Below are 21230 nucleotides of genomic sequence, written 5' to 3' on the forward strand. Positions count from 1 at the left end.
CAGCTTTTCCCCCACAGAGTGTTGGCCTCCATTAACCCCCACCGTCCCATAGCTGTTAAAGGACTGAGGACGTTAAATATTACCACCCACCCCCCAGCAGCTGATTATCCTCCCCAATACTTTATTACACACATCTAACTTGTTGTTTGAATTACTTTATCATTTATTTTATCATCTAGTTCTAATCTTGCTATTATATTTCTATCTTCTTATTATCCTGTTGTCCTTCTAGGTTTACTGAATGTTACGTACATAATTTATTTATGTGATAACAATGACATTTAGTATCTTACATCTTATGTCTAATGTTCCTAAATTCTGATGGTACCAGTTTTTGGCTTGTTGAAAATTAATCTCAGTTAAACCTGTGGCTATCCACCACCACTATCATAATATTACTATTGGGCCAAACTAAAGTAGAATAAGAAGAAGCAATACAAGGGGGGTGAAATTCAATTAGTGGATGTAGTGGACAGATGTTTTAAGAAGTCAAATGCCATTACCTGTTTAAACTGAAATACAATTATCGTACAAAAACTATCACTATAACCCCTGTGTGCAGTGTTCAGCAAAATATCACTCAGTTTTAATCAATAAGCTGTGTAATTTACTGAACTAAATGTAGTGAATGATGTATTGCTGACATTCATTTTGGAGACAGCAAAGTGACAGTCTGGAGTTGGCTTCAATCTATCAGTGATCTTTGTGATGACACTGCTTTAAATGTGCTGCCATAATATATGAAAGGTTAAAAAGGAAAAGCTCATAGCCTGTTATACACTGAAAAGTATTAGTAAGTTCACAGCATGTGAGGATCTCAAAATATCTAAGGGTAAAAAGATCATGCATTCAGTACTAGTTCATAGAGATTGATTCACAATTCATATAATGATGTTAACAAGTTAAAATCCATCAAGCGTACAAACAGTAAAAATAGTAAGTGGAATTTGTAAACATTATATTGAATGCTTTATTTTGCGGTGCCTAATTTAAGGGTAAAAGTGTTAATCTGTGATCTACTAAATGCCACCCAAGTTCCCGGGGAAGTTACGGTCTTTTCCTCATTACACTAAAGTTCTCAGTGAGGAAACATCACCGTATCACTCGTGTTATTATTTCTCCCCTTTTTCAGGTACGTTAATGATATAAAACAGACTTACTTTAAATGTAATAACTTGCTAACATGTCAAGAGTGTTTAAGCTGTGTTTTAGTAACATTTGGAGTGAGTTACAGTTACGTTTGCAGAGTGGAATGTGTGTCTGAGCGGAGCTTCCGTTCGTTTACAGCGAAGGATGGCTTTGTACGGAGAGTAGCTGCCATTATATGTTAATTGTTAATGAACATGTTCGCTGTTAAAGCGCCCGTGTTATGAACATTTTCAGGTTCATAAGTGTATTTTTTTGTTGCTTTCCTAACTAGGTTAACATGGTTTCATTTTCAAAATACACCCTATTTTTGTTGTACTGCACATTGCTGCAGATCCTGTTTTCACCCTGTGTGGGTAGGTCTGTTTGAGCTACAGAGTGTGACATCTCACTTGTTTTAGCTGCAGAGTGAGACATCTCACTTCTACACTATCTTTGCTGGGTCACACATGACTCCCAGTAGCTAGGTACGGCTCACATCAGCTAGATAACTCCTACATAACAACTTTGGTCAGTACAAGGCAGGATTAGCTGGGCGACTTCCTCTTAACGAGGGCTCACTTGTAGAATCCCTGCAGAACAGGGACATGGTACTAGTTTTTTTGGAGATTATGGGGAACTAGTGTGTGTTGTAGCAGTGTTTTGCCATTGAGAATGAGCTAACATGCTAGCACTAGCATGTGCTACGGTTAGCCACATTTTCTCGGCTAGTGACGTAGGAAGCCGTGCAGATTGTTACAGCTCACCCGGAGACTGAAGACAGAGGACATTCAGAAACCGTATCTCCCTCAAAACAGCATAAATAGTTTTTTTCAAGGTTGGTATGTGTGTGGAAGTACCAGAGACAAAAAATAACAAATCCCAGAAAATGTGATATTTTTTTAATATGGGCACTTTAATAATATATTTTGCCGTGTTATTTGTATGTTTCAAGTGTGCGTTTCAGTGAATAACAGTGTATGCTGATGTGACTTGAACAAGCCTTGTACCCTACAAAACTACCCATTTCCTGTAGAACTGTTTTGTAAAATGTGGTACTTTTGTAAAATAACTTACATTAATGTTCTCAGTGAGGAAACATAACCGTCTCACTCACGTTTTAATTTCTCCCCCTTTTCAGGGGCGTAACAAATATAGTATCTATCAAAAAAGTAGGATGCAAACCCCGGAGCGTAGTACTTGCAAATATTTTACTTATTGGATAAGAGATGAAGTCTGAAGCTGAGTTGTGTTTACTTAAGTCTGACATTTGTCTTCCTCAATGCAAGCAGTAGAGACCTCCGAGATCCCACGGCACTGCCATGAGCATGCGATTAAGAATGAGCAAGTTTCCTGAAGGTGAACGAAAAGAGTTGGTGGTTTTTCCATCTGGGCACCTTCATATTAGGGCCTCTTGGGATGTTCGGCATGTATATTCATAAGAGGTGAGCAGGAATGGGAGGGGGGAAAAGTTTTATAAGAGACCCAGCTGGTTGCCTGAAACTTCTCTATGGTGACCTCAATTTCTCCTGCTTTCCAATGAGTTTGGTCTGTCCGTGTGGGACTAAGCACAATGAACAGTGTGTGTCTCTGCAGTGGCGGTTCTAGAAAAAAATGTCTAAAGGTGGGCCAAGGAGGGGCCAGTGTTTAACCATGGGGGCACATTAAAAAAATGCAACAAATGATATTTAAAGATAATAAACTTTATTTTACTTTAAAAGCATATAAACATTTATTTTAAACAAGAGTGAGTTCAGGTGATAGAAAGGTAGGCTCATAAAAAATGTCTACATGCATAGCAATATGTAGAGTCCATCATGACAGAATACTCAAACCGTGGATGAAGACTATAGCAGTTTGGTCTGAAGCTCCGTCTCCTGTCCCCCATCAAAGTTGGGAAGACGTATATTCCAATTGGGCTTTACAGGTAGCTACATCATTTTTGGACTTGCGGATATCTGTAGAAAGATGTACAGTAAACATAAGGCACAACTACAACATGTATGTACTCATAGTGGTATGCATGAGTTTGGACACCTATGCTACAGTTGACTAAAAAGAGGAACACAAAAATTGCTCTGCTTTGGAAATAGTAAGAACCGTCTTCATCACAAACCTGATGGTGCAGTACTTGATCCATATGGATCCACTTGCTGTCCCTCTGGCTGATCCTTTCTCTGTCCCTGTATGTTTTCTTCCTCCTCACCCTCCTCTTCATGCTCCTCAACCCCTTCTTCATCCTTCTCATCCTCTTCTTTGCCCTCACTTTCATTCAATGCCCTCTCTCCAACCTCCCCTTGCTCCTCTGGCTCTCCTTCCTCCTGCACTTCAACCCCGTGATTTGTTTCTCTCATTGCTGTTTTTCTCACTTTTTGTGTACTGGGGCAAAGAGGACGCTATATCCCATCCTTGTTTCATGATAACTATTAGAAGAAAATACGTATGGGTATGCGTTACATTTTGTGCATAACCATCCCTCCCTACTTAACACGGGCATAAAGCCTGTTGATTATTTTACACAAATGTATTATTGCTACGCAACAGCCAAGACGGATGAACTTAATGTGTTATCATCCCAACATTGTGTAGACCCAGCAAGGATACTGACATTTGGATATTTGCTTCTGCTTTGATGAGTTTGCTTAGCTATGATTAAGTTCTCAACATATCGAGACCAGGCACTTACTAACTTGATTTCATTCTCAGTGTGGGGAACAAAAGGAACACGGTTATGTGCAAAAACAACAAGTCACTTACGAGAGATGAAATGGTTTTGCTTTCCTTGGACTCTTGCAACAGGAGAAATTGTAGGTCTTCTCTCCAAGAGTGGTGCCTCCTTCGCGAGGCAGCACCAGAGGGGGACGTGGCAGGCCGGCTACAGTGTTAGCCTGCGGCACTCTAATTCCCCCGTGTAGAATGTTTTGTCGCACATTAGTTCTGCTTTTGGCGCTTGCATGTTAAATCATAAATGAATATTCTTTTTATTTGGTCATCATAGGGGGGGGGGGGGGCACAGGGGTGGCCAGCGACATGCCTCTGTGTAGAACCGCCCCTGTGTCTCTGAGTGAACTTTAGCAGAAGGGTTGGCTCCACACCAACTGTAATAAATATAACTTGTTATGTTTTAAAATCAAATCCAAAAATACAATTATATAGGACTAATTGATTTAAAAAAAAAAAAAGAGAATCAATTGTACTGATTTAGACAAAAGACATCCAAGCAACTGACTGCAGTGTTGCATTAGGAGCTAGATAGTTAAAATTCAGGCCACACATTGTTACAGATAGTGCCTTCTTAAAAGGAATTAAAAAAACAGAGCCACCCTATTATCTATTTGTTGACAAGGGATGTGTAAAATGACATCGGACAGAAAAGAAAACAATGTCTGCAGTTCACAGAGGCAGTGTGGAACAGCAATGCAACCAGCCAGACAATGAAGATGAGCCCAACAGACAGACCTGGGATGAAATAGCTTATGGTCTATACAAGGCTATCCATGGTAAGGTTATTTAACATGATTGATCATGAGACAACAACCAGAGTTATGGGAGCCATAAAGAACATAGTTAAAAATCCAAAATTTGTGTATGGCCAATTATACATTCTTTTTTCTTTTTTTTTTAAATCTCAGTCCAATTTTGAAGATAAGTCACACAGGTATGTAGTAGATAGTCAGTATGAATTACTGTTTAAAAAAGCCATTTCACTACAAAATAATTTTTTGAGATATATATTGAGAAAATATATTGTTGGCTTGTAAAGTAAGCAGAAAATGTAAGGATTTGTGCAATGAAAGCCTTATTATTATATTCTGCAGCCAGTTCATTTGTCCTCGAGTTGTGTTGCATTGATTTACTTGTGGATGATGTTCAAGGAAGTCTTGTATGCTGTTGCATTGTCAAAAAAATAAATTGAAAAAACTAATTCTAAAGAATATAATTTCATTAAAAATCTTTGTCTGACCTTCGTTTTTGCTACATTTCATTTAATATGTCTGGGACAAAGTGACGCTTACTGCTATCGTATTTTAATTGAATGTAGAACTATAGGATATTAGAGTACTGTCTAATCTGTATCCTTTTGGCGTATCTGTAACAGAAGGAGTCATTAACAAGTTGCTTGCAGTGTGAATGCATTATCATGACGCTACTTAGTACTGCTGTGTGTTTGAAGGACAAAGTTAAAGAAGGTTTCTGATACAGCAGCTTAAATTCGATTTCAGTTGCCTTTTCTTTACCGGACCAGTTGATGAACTGACCTTTTTCTGCGGGTTGATACACTTTTGCAGTATGAAATATGGAAGTCTATACACTTTTGCAGTATGAAATATGAAATGGGAGTTATCTCAATACTGCCTGCGTGTTCTACCTGGGCTTCCTTTTGCATTTCTTCCGGGGGGGGGGGGGTTTGCTTTTCCATTAAACCTGACTCAACATAAACATAGTAATTGAACCAATCTCCAGACCTTCCATCCTACTTTGCTGTTTAGTTGGATGAACACACCTTAAAGTATTAACCCTAAAGATTATTTTGTGACTTAGGCTCAGGTAGATTTAAAAAGTAGCATCAAGCATTAGGGCATCAAATGTATTGTGGTTACAGTTACATTGCAGTTTAACGGAACCAACTGCCTCCATTCAGCCCTGAAAAAGGTTATATGAACATGCAGTCTATCATGTATCCATTGTTAGGTGATCTATTAACCTAAAATGGCCATTTTTAAACCAAAACAGACATTTTGCCCACTGATATGATGCCTTTCCACTTAAATCAATCTGGATTTGATTCCACTATCTGGTCTAAGGGATGGTGCCAAGTAAATCCATCAATGCAAGTCATAGTGTAGACATTTGAGCAAAAGTTTTCTGCTCCGTGCCAACAAACAGGCTTTTGGACTCTTCACCGCTGTGAATTAGCGGCTACCGTATCCTTGCACCTAGCACTCACACAGAGACAAAGCCCAGCATGACTTTAGCTGTCTTACAGGTCAAGAAAGGTTGAGGTCTCTGCCAGACTGGGGCAACTGTTGTGCCAAGACTGCAGCAATCACGAAGCAGACGCTGCCTTATCACAGAAGCCAGGTGTCCAGCTTGGTAGAGCTGCTATGAATGTGAGCAACAACAAATACTTGTGTAAGACACAATACCTGGTGCTAGTGTCGTGCTGTTTAACCTGCCTGCTCTGACAGAAAGGACAATGCAAAGTCACCTTGGCAACCAGTTAAACCACAACACTTACAAAGTGTCAGATCATAAATTTGTATTTGTATCATCAACCATCAAACATTAAAAGTTGGATGTTACAAAGGAGAGATTGAGCAGTGTGTATCTTAGTGACTGTGAAAATGATCCTTTTAACTAATCAACCAAAAACACACTTTTTATTTTACTTGATTAAACTTTGGAATAATGAATGTCTCTAACAGGGAACAAAAGTAAAGCATTTCCCACAGCTATATATTTTCGGATGCAACAGATTTAATATGTAAAATAAATCCAACTATTTTATTAATCCAAATAAGATGAGCATAATCTGATTAATTAGCATAATAATGAGAACACTAATTAGTTTATGTTTTCTAAACCAAAGGCGAAAAAGAATCCGGATGTTTAAGCATCCTTAACTCTTACCTCGACAGTGGACTCCTTCATCGTAGCCATCTTCACAGTCTCTGGCCCCATTGCAGAGTTTATTAAAATGAATACATCTTTTTGACCCGATGCACTGTATGTGATTGAGAGGACATCTGATCACCACCTCCTGTGCACCTGAAGAAAAGAAACGGCAAAGTGTCAAAAAGCAGTATCTCCATTTATTTCAACATATTTATTTGGATCCTAATATTCGTACTGGGGCCCACACACAACAAAACATAAAATATAAAACAAAACATATGACACAACATACGGCATTAGTGCATTGCAAAGCCAAATGAGCTTTAACAATGCTTTATTCACCATACACTATGTAGCACGTACAGCAAGAGATCATTTGTGAAATTAATTTGCATATTTCATTGTCAATATTGTTTGTATTTTTTGCAGGTAAATACCTTTTTTCTAGCCTTCTCAAAGTGCTGATACTTCAAGACCTCGTTTTAAGGTAGCAGAAGATCCTATGCATATGTAAATGTATTTATACTTCACACAGCATTGTTCTTTACACACAACAGATGTTCGCCACACTGCTCTGCAGACGTCCTGGTGAAGTCCTATAACAAACTGCCCAACCCTCCCTGCCAGCCAGGCAAACAGCAGATAGCAGCTGTTTAAGGATTCATGAGGCACATAGGTGACCCTCATTCATGTGGCAGCCACGAGAGCACATAAAACACAGCTGACCAGTGCACCAGCACGGTAAATGTGTCACATCTCCACCCTAGCTACATTGATATCAATTACCAATACGCCTCTGCAGCCACTTAATAGAAAGATTTATCACCAACGCGATGGGGTCTATAACAATCCCTGGAGTTTTCCCACCTTCAGGAGTTCACATCTGAGCATACTCGGACCATCTTGACCGGGCATCCATTTTTACTTAGTAAGGTAAGAGATGCAGCAATTAATGGGACTATTGCAAGGAGGGCTGTCATCCCCGGTTGATTTACAGAAGGGATACGTAGAAGTAGTCGTGCGTCTGTCTTGACACAATAATGAGTCATATTCGTTTTCTCCTCCCAAGTATTTTTATGGCTTTAAAAGTGCAGCAAGAGAGGCTTCTTTTTTAATGAATATTTCTTGGCTATCTCTTCAAGCCCCGGTGATTCACACTCTATATATATATATATATGCCATATTTAGGTAAGTCAAATATAAGTGACCTTGTCTCTGAGAGTTCATATTTCATACATGAGCAAACTGGCAGCCTCATCTGCTGGGCTCCAAAATGTCTTCAAAGCATCGCTTTTTTCATTTCTCTTCCAGCTACTTTGGCTGTGGACTTTGATATCTGTGCTGCTTGCAGACTGCATATACAACCATTTATTTGTAAATCCATCTTACATAAATACTTTACATATTAGAAATAAATATACACTGAGGATCTTTAAAGTACCGCCAATGGTCTTGAAAAGGCTAGTTGTGTACACTACACACTATTGACTTTATGTCAGTATTCATTTAAATATAAAAAATGAAAAGAAATAACTGCAAACGTTGGACACATTTAGAATCAAACTCAAATCCATGCTAGATGCTTATGTTCAAGTGAAAATATTTCAAAGCACGGGACATTTGCACTCACTAAAGAAAAGAGACACACTGCCACAGAGTATTCCACCCAGTGCCACACCGCGGGGTATGTCCATTCGGCAAATTTGCTATTTAACACAAAGCTGTAAGACTTTCTGACAACGTAACAGCGTTGTCAGCCTCTCCCCTTGCTATCTCGCCACATGGGTTCTAATCTAATGTGATAAGGGGAGGGATGGTGCATGAATATTCAGTGGCTCTGATCTGCCATGCAGGGGTACACAGATGGTCTCTCAACAGCTGAGGTATTTAGAATTCCTCTGTCAATTCCCAAACTACTGTACTGTGCTGGGTGATTGCTCAAAGTCGAGTATACAGGATAGTACACCAAACAGTGCAACTCATCCTCTGACAGCTAAACTGGAGCTTCTCTCTCCTTAGATTGTTTTTCCAAGATGCTGAATGACGACTAAACATCCTGCTTACTGCGTGTGCCTGATCAGATCGGGCACAAAAGACTTAGGAAAACGTACAACAACTCCTTACAGGCCAGTGATGATGAGCTGTGAGACGATCATCTTCACTAGTAAATACATACAAATTACTTTTGTAACGTGCCTATTAACAGTATTGCTTGCACTGAAAGTTTACATAATACTACTGTATTTCTAGATTCACTTTAAAAAATAATTCTTTTAAAATCATTTGTATTATCTGATTATGTCCATTTAGTTAAAGCGTAAGTATTTTTAAATCCTAGACCCTGTGCCTCCGAAAGGAGAGGAATCCATCTCAATGGTATAGAAACGGCTAACATTTTGACATGTGACAGTAGGAATAGCAAAATTGCTCTGTTCTATATAAGTAGCCCAGTGAGTCGTGACAGGAAGCAAGCATAATCAATACCAGGACCCAATAAAGCAGCTACCTAGAATTCAGCTATCATTAATTGTTATCAGCCAGAATAAGTGAGAAGAGAGGTGTACCATAGATGTATAGGGGTTTTAAAATAATATATTTTAGCTAGCTGTTATCATTGAAATTCAGGGAAAGCATAAATAATAATAAATGTGCAAAAAGTATATAGAAAAACATGATAATAGGCAAACAAATGCAAGTTGGCTTTTGTAAGCTCAAACTGAGTTGGGGACTCATCTGTTTAGTAATTGAAAATGGTTTGTGTACCACTGACTGTGTGATTTTGCTTGAAATTGGGCCATGTTTTAATATCTGCCAAATTACTTTTGCTCTTTACCTCTGTACGCTCTCACATACACTCCACTAGAGACACAGACAGGCCGACAGACAGACTGACAGATAGTCTGTTGTATAAAGCAATTTCTGTTTCATAAATCTCCAATCATTTTTGGTGGAGACTTCCAGATCCCTGTAATGATTTGATAAATTAATAATGTCCAGAGATGACATGGGCAAGCACACTTAACCCTCATGTTGACCTCGGGTCAAATTGATCTTATATCAATGTTCTTTTTAATTACCCAAAATAACATGATTGATTCCACACAAGGCTCTTTGGCAAGTACAAATCTCTACTTTCATTCATTTTGGGGTGTCTGATACAATTTTATAGCATTTGGAAAAGAAAGTGAAGAGGTTTGAAATAGTAATGAATAAAAGTTGAGATATTCCAGTCTGTGATTATCCATCAACATACATTAATTTCAATCTCTAATTCCTAACTTCTGCTTTTCTAACTCAAACATTAGGTATCATTTCCTATGAAGGACACTTATTGACCATAAATTCCAAAAATAACTCGCAAAAATAAGTTAATAAGTTAGTGTTACGTAGTGTTTAAAAAATAAAACAAAGTGACAAACATTGAAAAAAAGCGTCAAGTGTTGAAAACGTTAAAAAAAGTTAAAAATATCGATCAAAAGTGTCAACAAAGTGTGTTGATTTGACGGGAAGACAACACAAGGGTTAAACACAGAAGAAAGAGCCCCCCCCCCACAACCCCCTGGTGAAGAAAACATATGCGTATTCAGGTTAAGTGGTAAACATTTAGGTTCATCATTAATATTCAATGACGTCTTATCTGATAATAACACAACCATACATTAACGTAAAACATTACTATCTAGTGTAAATCCTGCACATATGTGACTGGTAGGGATGTCCCTTGTCTATATCCACGTCATTCCACTTCCGAGATTGCTCAGGTGTCGTTGGAAATTGCGCCGGATGTCAGTCATTTCGGCCGGATGTCTCATTACTTTCTGCTTTCTCTGTGTTGGCCAGACTGCCTGGTTAAGCTGGCATGCACTTTTGAACCAAGATGGGCGCGGCCACTCACTACGGTCTGTCCAGAGTTTCTTAGTCACCCTTTTTTTTTCAGAACCAGATTACTCCAATTCTCCACACTCCTTCTGTTATTCCCTTAAACTGACATTGGTAAACACAAGAAGAAAATCAAAGATTGACTATTAAGTGCAAGAGAAACAGTTAAGTTTTCAGGGAACTTGAGACTGTTTATTCTTTGGTTTGGGGTTTGCTGGGATTCTAAAGAGAACCGTTTTGGTGTTGAGAAGAAAGACTCATTTGCAAGTTAAATGTATTAAGCTTAACTGAAATCTTGCATAAGGAGCAAGGTTATCTACCCTTTCTCTGCTTTGGCCGCCCAGAGAATTACCCTCACCCCCCCAATCTCACTTCCTCAATAGCCACAGACACAGAAATGGCACGTCCTAAGGAAAGCTCCTTGTGGGACTGCCTCTAGTGACTGTAATTCTGCACCAAGGCTGAATTTCAGGAAAGAGACTTCAGAAATGGTATTATGGGACCTCTAAGAGTCTATAAAAGCCTCCAAAAAGCACTATGTCATGGGACCTTCAAGTTATTTTATTTAGTTATTTTTTTAAACCAAATCAACTGTGTGCAGCTCTTTTTTCTGAGCAACTCCAGCTATAGGATCTGGATTTGGTATCGGCAGATATTCAATATTTAAAAAATTGGATCAAGGTGAAAAAAAGCTGATCGAGACATCCCTTATTACCAGCGCTGCTGGAATCTAACCCCATATTTGTGTTGTAATTGTACTGAATATGAGCTTAATACCTAAAACATAATTTGCAGCAACGAATTCTAAGAAATGACTCATGCAAGATTTTAGGACATTTTCATTAAAAACCATGCTGCCATTTGCCTACTTTGAGGAGTGAATGAGGTGGAATCAGCTGGGGCAAACTAACACCTCTATCTAATTTACGAATGAGAGGCTTCTAGTGGGGAATTTCAACCGCTATGTTCATTATGATAATCAAGGTTATCTCAGCCAGTGCCAATTTCTGCAGATTAATGAATTCCTAAAAGAAAAATATCAGCAGGGGACGTCTACGTACCGGGATTCATCATATCTCTAAGACAGAACAATTTCATTTTCTTGATGTACAGTTGATCAAAGTAATATCCTGACGCTTGACTTGAGGAAAGTGCAAAGTAGACTTCCCATAATGACTTTATAGCAGTAACATGCTCTTCTGTGGTCAATGCCACAATTACAATAGCATTGCATGCACTACCATTATTAGTATTGCTACATAAATCACTATCTATCTAACTAACCTTTCATAAGCATGATGACAAAATCATGTTGGTGAATAAGACCCAAGGCAAATATGTCAGAAACACCAGAGACAGCAAGAGTTTTCACTCACTGCACTGTGCTTGGATGCATCTACTTGGCCTCTAGCCCAGTAAGGACCAATTTACATATTGCTCGCGTTATACACCATCACAGATTCACCTGGGAAGATTAGAGAGTTTCATTGTTTCCCCTTACTTAGACATTTTTACACAATGAACATGAGCAGTCATTATTACCATTTGCACAGTTTTGGAGTTACATATGCACCAACTGAAAGTTAACAGCATATGAATATGTAGTGAATGTACTTTGCCTCTGTAGAACAAATAGTGCCAACTAGTTAAGAACAGTGGAGTAAACTTGCACAAAATTCATGGACGAGCAGTTTGTAAAAATAAACCAGGACAGATAAGTTGCCAGAAGTTTTTTGGGTAACGACAACATTAGTCTCTAGGCTGATAAGCAATGTCACTGGTGTGGAAGAATACATACAAAGTGTAAAAGTCATGAATATTCCGGTTAGTCTGCTTTTGTGCCTCTTTGTGTGTGTTTACACGAGCTGAAGCATCAAGAACCCATGGAAAATAGTGACCTGTCACCTTTGTGTGTAGTCGTCACTGGTGAAGTCATTATTGTTGTCATGCTTAAAAGCTTGAGGATGTTCGGGTTAAAAGACGTCTGGGCTCTGTGATGCTGTGGCTTAACTTGAATAACTGATGGAGAGGGATGATATATTCACAACTGTCATGTAACAGCTCTGCTGGTGAGACATTTTCCCCATATCTTAGCTTGATTTGAGTACATGGGGTGTTTTTGTACCCAGCTCTAGGTTCATATCTCAAAGGCAAACCATCCTTGGACAAATTCTAGATATGCGGATGTGCACGATGCTTATCTTGCTACTTGTTAAGGACAGCATGCGCCAACAGACATATGGGGACCTGTTGGAGTCTTACGTGGCAACAATGTGAACTGCTAAAATGCTTGCACTAGATGTAAAATGTGGCAAACAAGAGCAGCATTCTTAACATTACGAATAAGAAATAGTTCATGAATTTCAATGCAAACCAAAGCTCTCCCCAGCATGTCCTGCTTTTAAAAGACAGTGGTTTAAACTCGAAGGGTCTCTTTAAAAGACTTACTTTCCTGTGTGACCTTTACATCCTTGCCATTTGAAAAGATGCACTCAGTCAAAAGGACTTTTTTGCTGTATTTCTCTGATTGCAGACATTGAGGCAATATTGTCCAAAACAGCCAAAGACTGAGATTCCTCACAGACAGAGAAATAAACATACTTACTTTGCAACAGGATTAAATGTTGTGAATGACTATGTACTCAATAAGTCTTGCCTCCTTTCTCAGCCTCGGCAGGACATTTGACCCCTGGCTTGTCGCATGGGGCTGCTGAGAAGCAGCCAATGGCATAGTATTGTAACGCTCACCCCTGTGTTGCAGCGTTGAAGAAGGAGGCGATAACTGGTTTGCAACTTCTGTGCATTTATTTTATAACACAGCTTAACTCCGGTCACTGTTGGCCGTGACCACGCCGAACATCCAGTCCACAACAACGGAACCAGGAGCCCTTCTTCTACGGCCCAAACTTGGGTTGCCCCCCCCCCCCCCCCAATAGAACCACACTGACCTCTGCTGGTAACAGTAGTGCATAACACTAACAAATATAAACATTTGCTTAACTGATGAACTCGTAATGACAGGGACACATTAACTCAGGTCATTACAGTATTAACTGGACAACTCCCTAGTGGGAACAAGGGTATGCCTTTACATGTTGGTGAATACGCATGGCCAGCAATTGGAGATGCTTTGCCAGGCCTTTACTGATGCCATCTTCGGTTCTCGCTTGTTTCGGCAGCTTTACACCTTCAGTCTGGCCTTCAGCACACGGAAGACAAACTGACTTGGACTGAGGCTAAACTGACCTGGCCAATCAAGAACATTCCAAGGTTTGTTATAACTTTGACTAATAAAAGTAAATTAATATGATCCATCTACCAAAGGCAAAAATGCATTGCATAGGATTGCCTTTATGTGTTTTGTGTTGACCGTCTATGATATAGTCAGACAGACAACTCTACTAAAAAGCAGAATACTTAGTGAAAATACTAATATATTACTGCATAGTATGTTACCATTAATGTTGGCTAATGTTGGTATTTAAAAGCGAGGAGGAATGTTGCTACAGTTTAGTGGAATAAAGCTGAGTGTTGGCATCTGTGACATTCCGGCTCTACTTTATAATAAACAATCAATACATCAGTCCGCAGAAAGGAATGAGCTGCCTCAGGACAATGAAGTAAAGCTGCACTTCAGAAACACCATACAAAAAAACACAGCAAAATGGCCAATTTATGATTATTTGTAAAACAACGACATAATTACTCAATAGAGATACTTTGGTGACCAACCATTATGCAAATTTTCCAATCCAATTGTTCTGGGGCCAGCTTCCAATGAATAATAGATACAGTATATTGTAGTCAGAGGGGCTGAAACCAATACTCAGAGAAAATGGTCTCATTTTAAGCATGATATACAGTGTTGTGTTTAACGCTAGCATTCTTTTATCAAAGAAATCAATATACACAATTGTCATAATGCCATCTAAATTAATATCAGTCATGCAATAAAATAGTGACGTCAAAGCTTTATCTGAACTGCATTACTTTCATCACGTTGAATTCAGGATTGCGTTTAATGTAACAATAAAATAGATCCTCATGTAGAATACACTCCACGTCCTTTGAAAATGCATTTTTGCACAAAACAAGGCAACTTTAAAGGGAATGTCCTCAGTACAAAAATACAATTACATTGGTCTGTTGTTCACATGCCTATGATGACCTACTGTAGGTCTACATTCAACAAAGCCTGTATCTTCACCACAAGAGTCTGCTGTCCAGTCCCCTACGACTTGACCCTAAACCAAGCAGTTATTGTGCTGCTTGTGATAGATGGCAGGATACAGGAGCATCAGAAAGCGTTAATGTGCTTTTTCCAAAAGCAATGGCAAACAACATTTAATTTAATTGTTTTCTTGTTGTTTTTTACAGTCAATATTTGCTCCTATCACAGATCATAGGCAGGAGGAAGAGCACTTCAAAAGGTGGTTTGAATTGTGAACGCGGACAGCACTGCAAACTAACCATATGTCTTTCAGATGTTATGGAGGAGTTCTTATATTTCTTGGCTTTGGATTCTTCCATTCAATTCAAATGTTCAGTGAACCTTTGGCTTTGTTTATATTTCACACTATATAATGAGTTTCATGGCTCAAATTGGTGTGCCGACTTATAGTGTAAATCCATTGATTATAAACAAGTAAATATGTCTTCTTTTGTGGCTTGAAGGCATCTTTAATGAGGACCATGGTTAGAGTAGAATGCACACAGGGAGCGGTAGGGCATGTATTTTCTCTCTTGCTAAATATCCTCCGGCACTAACTCAGCTCGCTTGAAATGATCATTGGACTATGACCATGTTTATAGAGTGGCTATAAGAGAAGGCATTTCATTATCTATTAGACTACCCATTATTTATGATTAATAATTAAATAAAAGGCCATTGATATATGTTTACTGAGAGTTAAGTCCTGGCTACTGTATAACTGTGAGATGAACAGCACTCATCCCAGTGATGTTACATGCTGGTATTCTCATTGCGTGTTGTTGTAAGAATGTGTCACTGTGTTTGCTCTGAGTTAATTCTCCTATCGCTCTGATGCTTTATTCTCTGCCGCAGCAGCAGGGAGATAATGTCGACTTTAGTACTCCAAGCAGCACGCTAAGTTTAAAAATATGCTTTTTTTCTTTAGTTCTGAAGGTGACAGCCTGGGACGATGTCCTTTACAATACTCATACTCCGAGGGAAGGCAAAAGGGAAGATGTGTCAGTGCAGTTTAACTGTTGAGATGGGGGTTGTGAGAGCAAAGACAAAGCCGGGATGTTCTCCCCCCCAGTGCTTCACTTCCGACATGGATGAGACATAGCGCGAGTTTACGATTGTCACCAGGCAACGGAAGTCATCCCACACTAATGTTTTGCCTGAGACAAACGCTCAAACATACGGGAATGTGTTAAGCTGAAGAAACAGGGGCAATGCAGAAAGAACAGGACGGACTATGAGCAAATGAATGTTAAGGGCAAAGTGGATGACGTTCCTTTAAATCATCTATATCATTTTGACAGAAGAGATGGTCTTAATCGTAGAGAATTACACTGCCTTCATGGAAACAAATGTCTCTAAGCACAGAGAAACACATGTACACAAAATATTTGTTGTTTCTGTTCCCCCGCCTACTGAAATTACTGGTAAAACAGATGGCACAAGCCTGAGGAAGTGTACATAAGTTCTGTTCCAAATGTTGAGAGGAACAGGGAGAAAAACAGTAAATTAAAAGTCTCATTTGAAAGTCTCCTGCTGCTGCTGTTGCAAAAAAGAGTTGATTACGATGCATGCAAACAGGATACATGTGTGGCAGGTTACATACGTTGATAGCAAAGGACAATGTAGTGCATTTGATCCTCAATCAGCCACCAGACGCAGGGCTGAAGAGCCAAACACGATATCTAATTAACTTTGGCTGCACAAACACTCAGTCGCATTAAATGTTGTAGAGATAGTGTGATGACAGCCTGTGAGCTTTCTAATACCATCAACAGGTCATCTTAACAGAAGACAGCGATGTGAAAGCACAATCATGCAGCTTTAATGTTTTCATAGACGTTCAAAGAGTCTAGCACTTTAAGTGAATAATTCTCACAACATGTGGAAGAGATGCTTGACAGGAAACATGCTGCGTTTGTAATACTGGCATGTTTTAGGTTTAGAGTTTTCTGTTGAGTCAACAGAAGGGTTACGTGTCAGCAGAGGGAGAGATAGAGAGGAGGGAAAATAAACTTTACATAATGCAAAAGGCCTTGTCCTTCTGCTCAATAATAAGGTGCTATGCTACACTACCCCCTAAACCGCCATTCTACTGGCGCCAATTATCATGGGAACCCAACACATTTGTGATACATTTATTTCAATATGGACTTGCCAGATAAAATACCCTGCAGGATGTTGATAGGAAGCCTGAAATACACTGACTTCAGCTTCATCCCAAACATACAGATCAAATATTCTCTGCACTCCTAAAGCAGAGTTTCTAGAGGGGCTTTGCCAACTACTCCCAAATGTTCAAACGGTAATGTGGGTTTACCATCTAAGAAATGTACTTCACAATCAGAATTAAATTTGGCGGTTGAATGTGGTTAGAGGAATGTCAAAGGATCTCACTGTACCTACACGCAGAGCCAAACAAAAAAAAAGCTGTGATATACAGTACCAACCCCAATCACCAGACAAGAAAACTTATATTGAACAATTCAGCCATACAAAGCCAACAAATCTTAATTCACCAGAATATAGAACTGAGAAAAATGACTTTAGACTTATTTTGTTGTCCAGCCAAATGAGTTGTAGGCAGGATATTAAAAACGTGGCAATACTTTTTTTTGCATTAAGTAATTTATCTACATAAAACCCTTATTTGGAAGTCACTGTACTCTATCTTTGTATTATCTACAAGATAATAAGGAGTCTTGCAAAGGCAAAAGGCATTAACTTCCATTTTATCACTCACTTGATTTCTGATCACTAAATCAAATTAGGTCATGATGTTAATGACGACATCTACATAAAATCTAGTCATCATGGCACAATTATGCTTAGCCTAATATAAACGTAAATATAAAATAATGTAAATGAGAAGTAATTCACTTGTAAATGAAGGTCACAATCACCTGCTGTGTTTTATTACCCTATTCAATATTGTTTTATAGAATTGTAATTAAATAGATAGATAGCCTATAATCTGGTTTAAATGAATACAGACGGCCATCTGATTTTAACGACCTCGTCCACATTGTCAAAATCATTTAGAAATTGAGCCATTACATTGGAAATCTTTTAGATAACAGAAGTCTATGATTTACTGTAGCCATCCTAACAACAACACACTACCTGCCTTTTTCTAGTCTCCTGTTTCACTCTCACCAATGCTGTCTTCAGGCAAAAAGTTGCAGTGTGAGATCAATAACAATCATAAATATACTCTATAGTCTGTAACTCCGTAACTTCAGCATGGCAAAGAGTAACTTCGTTTTGATGGGCAGCAAAACAAAGGCAGAGTACCTTAACTCAATTTAGAGCATTCTGAAGACAAAGACAAAGAAGACAAAGAACCATAACTTATGTGACGGTATTCTGCCTTTGCTTCTCTACGGCTTTGGAAGTTATGGAATAGACAAAACCCAATTTTCTCCCCAAAACAATACATTTGACTCAATATTGTCCACAAGATAAAGCAGATCTCGAATGTTCCAAAAATGACAAAGGTTTTGTGAATTTATTCAGAGTGCTAGAACCTGTTTCATTGTTTTTGTTTTTGTATATTTGTGAAGTTGAATGTCATCTTCTGTGAAGAAGACTGGAGTCACTAGAGAAACTGGATGGCAGATTAATGTTCCATTCTTTTTTGAATTGTCATGTCCAATTGACTTGAATGATTGAACGCTATCGTACCATTATAATTTATGTTAGTAAATGTTTTAAATTTGACAATGTAGTGTGGTAAATTGCAAACAAAGGTCAGATCTGGTCTAAAAAAGGCAAAGCAACCTATGCTTTAAAAAAAAGCTACTGTTTGTGTTTGTCAGAAATCTGATGAGCAATATTAAGACAAAGGCATAACACTGTCAATCAAGCGCGGTAAAAAATAATTTCACATTGATGCACAGCAAAACAAAAGAAGAGATCTTTAACTCAATTTGAGCATGCAGCAAAACAAAGACAAAGAACTGTAACTGATGTTTCTGCCTTGGCTTCTCTCGGGGATTTAGAAATTACGGCAAAGACAACCCACTATTTTCTCCAACAATCAACCAAATTGATATTTGTACACACAGTGAATCTAACAAAATAAGTAAAGGTTGTTTGCCTTTGCACGGCAGAATAAAACAAGTGTTGAGACCAAATGATTTGGGTAGAAGTATCCTAATACAAATAAGCATTATAATGACATGACCCACGTATAGATACTTCATCAAGATATCACCTAGCCTCACTAAAATACATTACGCGGCATAACCATGAGATTGACACTCTGCACCCCAGTGTTGGGTCATCAAGCTGCTTGTTTTTAAGCTCTGTGTAGGATACTGATGAGCTCAGTATAGAGACAATGAGGACTTTAGAGGAAACCATGGGGAGAGATACCATCCCCTGTTGTCAAACAGGAATAAGTGCAAGAACCCCAGAGAGAGCTGTCTTTGAACAGTTCTCCTCCCCGGTGCCTCGAGGACACTGAAATCATCATCGGTGTTGATTGGGTCGAGCCGAGCTAGAGCCATGAAACGGTTTCTGTGACCATGTTTCTGAAGTCAGCCACTGACCCCTTTTATTGCATTTTCCTCTGGGAGGGACAATTCAATCAAAGGATTCACTGCTCTCCACGTCCACCAGATTCACAAAGCTCCTTGTGGCAGCACTACTGAGGAAAGCCAAAAGTCCATGAGATCCTTTCCTGAAGGATTCAGGAAGGATTCAAGTTCTAAGACAGTGTTTGCAAGCGTGTAGCATCAATACAGGGAGAGAACTGCATGCGGACAGCCGATTAGCACCAACGTTGTTTTCATAACATTATACTGGAAACTACATTTACAATAAGTGAATTATGGCTGTTCCACTTTATTTTACATGCCCAGCAAACTGCAGATCTGTAGGTTTCTAGACACCCTTGACATTTAGAGGCCCGTGTAAATGCGATTATCATACTGTAAGTAAACTCTCTTTCCACTTTAATGGTCACCGGATAAGATGCTTTCTGCCCCCAAAACAGAGCAAAGATCTGACTCTGTGTTGCACAGAAAGCTTTAGTGAGAATTGGATAATAGCCATTTAGCTGGGTTTTCCTTAGACATTTCTGAAGGCACACTGTTTTCCAAGCTCCCTGAATAACTGTCGTCAGCTGTCCAGTCCTGTGAGGCCTGGGGCTGAGCGGATGGACCGGTGCATCTTTCTAGTCTCTAGGTAATGCAATCCAAGGCCACCTTCCCCTCCCCTCCTCCCCACAGCTCTGAAGATGCAGTGATTACATCTCCCTCACCGAACCAGTACAGGAAAGAGAGAGGCCATCAGTGCACCAACATTTTGATATTTCCAGCAGGAGTTTAAGGTATTACCTTGCCTTTTTCCTTAAGATAGTAAATTCGTCCATCTAATGCCCACACGTTTCACAGTGAAATCAAATGCTGGTGGCTTTCCACCGTGCATTTATTGTGCTTTTATTTTAATCTTCTACGGCTTTGCTCAGTCCATATCATCCTATATATAAGGATTTTATTTCACAGGTTCCAAGCCCTTGCTTTTAATCAAGAGGGCAGAATACATTCCAATCTCGTCTTCTGTTTGCAGGGCAAGGCAGATCTAATTGCCCTTTCTATCAATACATAATCCATGATAATGAGCTGTGCCAAATTCTTTAGATGAATATGCAAGGTCTTCTTTCTGCAGGCATTGTAAATAAAATGGAGCCAAGTGATAATTAATTGCCTTCTGGAGATTATATGCGTGGCCCACAGCAACCGTGTAGCTTATATTATATCTCTTATATTTAAAACGGTTTCACAAAGGGGGAGTGACAGATCATAGGTGACCGAGTAACCAATCAGAGATAAGATCAGAAATCTGCTGGGAACTGCCAACAGAGCCCCCCCCTTTAAATATACTAAATCTGAATATGAAATGAACATACTTTAAACTTAACTTAAATGTTTATAAATGCACCAAACTCATTCCGGAGCTCTCAATGGTTTTTAAGGTTGAAATATGAATTCACAACTGTCTTCCTTACAGAATATCTATTGTTTTTACTTGTTTGTTGTTTCCCCTGTGGGGATCATTAAAGTAGATCTTCTTCTTTTATTTTTTCTTGCTAATGTTTTGCTCACCCTACTGTTCGCAAATCTTTCTTTTTAAAGAGTTACTGTACAAAAACGATTTAGTTAAATAAAAAAGAATGATTGAAATGAATGCAGCAGAAGCCGAGATATCCCGACTTTTCGTCACCAGAAAGTCCCTGCCTCCTGCAGTTAATGCCTAGTTATTTTAAAGCCCATATCTCCAGTTTGTAACACAGACTCAAGCCCAAGTTAAGAATGCCCCGATGACATCCCTTAAACTTAAAAGGCCTCTCCAGAAACGCAGGAGTCAAACTCCTCTCTGACGTCCACATGTAAAGTCA

The 21230-nt window shown here is 39.0% G+C and overlaps 1 protein-coding gene across 1 annotated transcript in view; it reads right to left on the reverse strand.

The window, feature by feature from the left end:
- Positions 1-21230, reverse strand: part of lrp1bb (low density lipoprotein receptor-related protein 1Bb) — a 196640-nt gene that overhangs the window by 167688 nt on the left and 7722 nt on the right. The window contains exon 3 of the mRNA XM_034886078.1: positions 6757-6894. Within this exon, the coding sequence (XP_034741969.1) occupies positions 6757-6894 (138 nt within the window). The remainder of the gene's footprint in view (positions 1-6756; positions 6895-21230) is intronic.

Source organism: Etheostoma cragini, chromosome 11 (genome assembly GCF_013103735.1).
Source record: "Etheostoma cragini isolate CJK2018 chromosome 11, CSU_Ecrag_1.0, whole genome shotgun sequence".
NCBI classification, from domain to species: Eukaryota; Metazoa; Chordata; class Actinopteri; order Perciformes; family Percidae; genus Etheostoma; species Etheostoma cragini.